This window comes from Halichoerus grypus, unplaced genomic scaffold (assembly GCF_964656455.1).
Source record: "Halichoerus grypus unplaced genomic scaffold, mHalGry1.hap1.1 HAP1_SCAFFOLD_101, whole genome shotgun sequence".
NCBI classification, from domain to species: domain Eukaryota; kingdom Metazoa; phylum Chordata; class Mammalia; order Carnivora; family Phocidae; genus Halichoerus; species Halichoerus grypus.
In genome coordinates, this window is record NW_027555030.1 from 70,001 (window position 1) to 75,767 (window position 5,767).

Sequence of the window (5,767 nt, forward strand, 5' to 3'; positions counted from 1 at the left end):
TCTGGCGGGTGCCGAGAGTTCCGGGACCCTGGCCGACCGGCGGGACTTTGGCCCGCCGCCTGCATTGTGTCTGGGGCCCCGGGTCGACCGGCAGTCCTTCCCGTGCCGTGGCCCGTTGGTTCTCGCACCCGTGAGTGATCGATCCCCTTTGTGTCGTCCCGACCCGTCCGTCCGACCGACCCACCCACCCACCCACCCACCCGGCCCGCTTTCCACCTTTTTTTGTTTCGTTTTGTTTTTGTTTTCTAGATTTTATTTGACGGAGACACAGCGAGAGAGGGAACGCAAGCACGGGGAGTGGGAGAGGGAGAAGCGGGCTTCCCGCCGAGCAGGGAGCCCGATGAGGGGCTCGATTTCAGGACCCTGGGACCCTGGGACCCTGGGATCATGACCTGAGCCGAAGGCAGATGCTTAACGACCGACCGAGCCACCCAGTCGCCCCCCCCCCCCCCCCCCCGCTTTCCACCTTGACCGTGTCTAGTCGTCCACCCGTCTAGTCCTCTTGGCCGCGCCTGGTCTTGCCCTCGAATGTGTTCGTCTGGGTCCCACACATGAACGGCCTCGTCCTTTGTTTCTATTTCTAGACAAATCCTACCACATCCCGGACCCCCGTCTAGAGAAAAAGCAAACGTTTTGGAGCGCTGGTGGCAAAACGCTCAAAGTTTCTCCACGCACCGACGGTGTCCGGTTAGACGAAGATGACGCAGGAACGGCGGGTTTCGCTTTGCGGACATTTCTACATCCGATCGGGGGCCGTTCTCACCGTCCCGTGTCCCGGGTCGTTGGGCTGCGGGCGCCAGGGTGCCTCACGCATTTCCAAGAGCGCCCTTGTCCGGAGCCGGAACCGGTGCAGCCTGGGTGGGTCGGAAGGCGCGTGCGTGAGGAGCACGTCCCCTAGCCGTGTGCAGATGTCCCCACCCTAGGGGCGGTAGGAGAAAGATCCCCAGAGGCCCCTCTTTGGCTAACGGCGCGCCCTGAGGCGGGAAGCGCTACTCTCCCAGGTGGATCGGGACCAGGCCGTGCACCAGAAAGGCAGGCGCTGCGTCCCAGGCACCCTGCGACCCCCTATTCGTCACACCCAGACTCACTGATTCACTGCACTGCCGTTTTTCGGGTGCCGCCCGCCCGACCGCTCGTGGCTTTTCTAGTGCCCAAAAGAGGTCGACCAGAGAGGTCCAGCCACTGGTGGGGAGGGTTTGGGAGGAATCGGGATGGGTGCTGCGAGGTTGGGGGGGGGGGGGGGAGAATGGGGCGGGCGGGGAAGAAGCTGGAGAAAGGCCCAGCGGCGAGGCGGGGCGAGGCGGGGCGAGGCGGGGCGAGGGGGGAAGGGTGGGAGGCGGGGTGTGGCTAGAGCGTGGGTTTCGGGAGGCAGTCCAGAGGCGGATGGAAGTAGGATGGAAATGATCCTCAATGATTTTTGAGGATCATTTCGGAGATGGGAACCTCTGTTCTTCCCTAAGCGCCTTCGACATCATCAATTCAACAAACTTAAAACCTTGAGATTCTCCATAGAGCTAGATCCAGAGAATGAGATCGATGGACCCACGGACGGAAATCAAGTTTCTCTTTCCCTGAAATGACCTAGGACACTCCTCTTCTAGTCAGCTCCTGTCCTGCTCCCCCACCCCCAACAACCTCTCATCGGACCTTCCCCTTTTGTCACCAGAAAGCTTTTCCACTCCTCCGCCTGGCCTGCGTTTGCTTGGCGTCTCTGCCAGACCCAGGCGGTGGTGGCCGACCGCAGACTCTCTTGCCCTCAAGAAAGGATTCCCGTTCTCGTGTGGGTGATCTTTTGTTTATCTCCACAGAGGTGATTAGTTTGGGGAACAAATAAAAGCACTCAGAATAAAAACCATGCCCAGTATCATGCACGCCCTCCTCCCCCTTCCCCTCCCCCCTCCCCCTTCCCCCCTTCCCCCCTTCCCCCCTTCCCCTCCTCCCCCCCTTTGATGTCTACATGAACCGACAGACTGCATGCATGGCATGCATAGATGGATGGATGGATGGATGGATGGATGGATGGATGGATCGATCGGTCGATGGATCGATGGATCGAAGAACGGTGAAGAGAGCCAGGGTGAGGGTCCCGTCCATCCCTCCCTCCCTCCCTCCTTCCCTCCCTCCTTCCCTATGTCCATTACATTGTTTCGTCACAGATTTTCGAAGTGGAGATACAATTCGCATGCCATATTTCGCATACTCTTAAACGTGTGCCATTTGGTGGCCTTCTTTTTTTTTTTTAAGGTGGCTCACAAAGCTGCACAACCCTCACTGCAATTTCCAGAACATTTCCATCACCGCCAAAAGAAATAAACACCTCTACTACCCCTCCCCCCTTCCTGTCCGCGCCTCGCCCCCACCCACCGTCACGCTCACCCTCACCCTCACCCTCACCCTGGCTCTCTTCACTGTTCTCCCCCAACAGCCTCCGATCTGCTTGCTCGCTCCCTCCCTTTAGGATGGGGCTATTTCGGCTGGCTTTTTCTTTTGTTGTTGTTGTTGTTGTTGTTGTTGTTGTTGTTGTTGTTGTTCTTCTTGGGTGGTTTTTTTTTTTTTTTTAATTTTATTTATTTATTTGACAGAGAGAGACACAGCGAGAGAGGGGACACAAGCAGGGGGAGTGGGAGAGGGAGAAGCAGGCTTCCCGCGGAGCAGGGAGCCCGATGCGGGGCTCGATCCCAGGACCCCGGGATCATGACCTGAGCCGAAGGCGGACGCTTAACGACTGAGCCACCTAGGCGCCCTCGGCTGGCTTTTTCATACCCGTGGAACCCCGAGGCATTATGTCACCCTGGCTGTCGGGTTCCTTTTACTTAGTGTCATGTTTTTGGGGCTCACCCATGTGTTTCCATGGATCGGTGCTCTGCTCCTTGGTATGGCGTCCTCGTTTCCCACGAGGAGCCATTAAGATGAGTGGGACGACGGAATGATTTTCCCGTGCTACCGAGTCCCCCGACCCCTTCTCTTAAAACTTTAGGCCGTGGCTACTGGGTATTTACCCTAAAGATACAAATGTAGGGATCCGAAGGGGTATGTGCACCCCGATGTTTACAGCAGCCATGTCCACAATAGCCAAACTGTGGAAAGAGCCAAGATGTCCATCGACAGATGAATGGATAAAGAAGATGTGGTATATATATACAATGGAATATTATGCAGCCATCGAAAGGAATGAGATCTTGCCATGTGCAACGACGTGGATGGAACTGGAGGGTATTATGCTGAGCGAAGTATGTCGAACAGAGAAAGACATGTATCCTATGACCTCACCGATATGAGGAATTCTTAATCTCAGGAAACAAACTGAGGGTTGCTGGAGTGGGGGGTGGGGTGGGAGGGATGGGGTGACTGGGTGATAGACACGGGGGAGGGTATGTGCTCTGGTAAGCGCTGTGAATTGTGCAAGACTGTTGAATCTCAGATCTGGACCTCTGAAACAAATAATGCAATAGATGTTAAGAAAAAAAAAAAAAAAGAAGATAGCAGGAGGGGGAGAATGAACGGGGGGGAATCGGAGGGGGAGACGAACCATGAGAGACGATGGACTCTGAAAAACAAACTGAGGGTTCTAGAGGGGAGGGGGGTGGGAGCATGGGTTAGCCTGGTGATGGGTATTGAGGAGGGCACGTTCTGCATGGAGCACTGGGTGTTATGCACAAACAATGAATCATGGAACACTATATCGAAAACTAATGATGTAACGTATGGGGATTAACATAACAATAAAAAAATAAAAGAACAGAACAAAACTTTAGGCGGTGGTAAAATAGTGTCATCTCTGAGGACAGAAGTCCTAGTAGCATCATCAGCAGATGGTGTGGAAAGGTGTGTTGCACGGTCTCATGTTGCCGCTTTTCTTTGGAAAAGGATTCACAGGCTACCCTGTACCCCTCGGGGCCATACAGATCTCATGCTCCCACACTGGTCCTGTGTCTTGGATCGCGTGGCGCCCCCTCCCCCACTGAGAGCTACCGCCGCTTCACCCTCCTAGGCTCACCCAGGAGGGAAATGAACAGCATAGCGCTCTTCCCAACAGGCAGGCCCAAGTCATTGACTGAGAATGTTTCAAAGCCGTTCCCAGATGCTGGCCATTTGGCCGGAAAGGAGGCAGGCTGTGGGGTTGGGGGTAGGATGCTGCCTCTGTCCTTCTGTCGCCGTACAAAGTGTTTTTCATGGAGGTCTGGTTGGCATAGACATCCTGCCCGGGGCCCAGGCGTTTTTCGAGCTTTTCGGTATTATTTTTTGCTGTTGTGGAAGGAGTCTCTACGCCCAACGTGGGGCTGGAACTCAGGACTCTTGAGATCAAGAGTCAGCAGCGTGCTGCTGGTAGAGAGCCAGCCAGGCGCCCCTGAGCTTTTTGTAGCCTAGGGAGAGAACAAACAGGTTTCGTGTGTGTCTGTGTGTCTGTGTGCGCCCCAAAACACACACACACACACACACACACACACACACACACACACACGTGTGCAGAAAACCAAACCAACAAAACAAACCAAAACCCTGTATAACCCTGCACCAAATGTTGAGGAAACAACTGCCCACCCTCACAAGAAACACCTGCAGGCTACATGTACAATGCACAGGGAGCCTATACTTGCAAGTGCTTACTTGCATGGGAAACATTTCACGATAACACGAGTCTCAGATGGCCCAAGTGGGGTTATTTTGACATGTCTGAATTGTGTACACAATTAGAGAAAGCCTGCTATGAGACCAGGTGATCAGAAACTAGGAAGCTCTTTGGTTCCCTCAGTGAAGTCCCGACTTTTGGGGAGGAACCAACACTCAGGGAGATGCTCTGGTCTTCATTTGGTTGGTTTGTTGCTGCAGCTTTTGGTATCTTTGCACAAAACCGACCCTGTTTCCATTGGAAATGGAAAACAACTGATGGATGGGATCTGTACTCGGTAATGCTGCCTCGCAGTTGGATTTGTTTTAATAAAAGGGGGAGATTTGAACATTGGGTCTTTCATGTCCTCTCCATTCATGTCCTCTCCACAAATAAGACTGAAACAAAGGCTAATTTGTTTGCATCTTGTTTGTGTCTGTGTGTCCGTATGTGTTACACATGTGAGGAATTTCCTCTACCTCCGGCTGCTATTGCTAACATCCATTTGTAAAGGAGCTCTATTTAATGAGTTTTATTTTTATTATTTTATTTAATTCATTTTTTTTAAGATTTTATTTATGTATTTGACAGATAGAGACACAGCGAGAGAGGAAACACCAGCAGGCGGAGTGGGAGAGGGAGAAGCAGGCTTCCCATTGAGCAGGGAGCCCGATGCGGGGGCTCGATCCCAGGACCCTGGGATCATGACCTGAGCCAAAGGCAGACACATAACCACTGAGCCATCCAGGTGCCCCGAGTTTTATTTTTATTAAAGATTCTATTTATTTCTTTGAAAGAAAGCGAGTGAGAGAGCACAGGAGCTGGGGGTGGGGTGGGGGGCATTGGGAGAGGGAGAAGCAGACTCCCCGCGGAGCAGGGAGCCGGATGTGGGGCTCCATCCCAGGACCCCAGGATCATGACGTGAACGCAAGGCAGACACTTAACCGCCTGAGCCACACAGGTGCCCCTATTTAAAGAGTTTAGAGGCAGGTGCTTGTAAAAATCGGGCATGGTAAAACTCAGATAAGAATAAACCCAGAGTTGCTGGAGTGGGGGGTGGGGTGGGAGGGATGGGGTGACTGGGTGATGGACACTGGGGAGGGTATGTGTTCTGGTAAGCGCTGTGAATTGTGCAAGACTGTTGAATCTCAGATCTGG

General features: G+C 53.5%; 1 protein-coding gene across 1 annotated transcript in view; it reads left to right on the top strand.

Moving 5' to 3' along the window:
- LOC144380711 (uncharacterized) overlaps positions 1-2,041 on the top strand; it is an 18,417-nt gene extending 16,376 nt beyond the window's left edge. The window contains exon 2 of the mRNA XM_078065548.1: positions 585-2,041. Within this exon, the coding sequence (XP_077921674.1) occupies positions 585-898 (314 nt within the window). The 3' untranslated portion in view covers positions 899-2,041. The remainder of the gene's footprint in view (positions 1-584) is intronic.
- Positions 2,042-5,767: the final 3,726 nt, after the last annotated feature.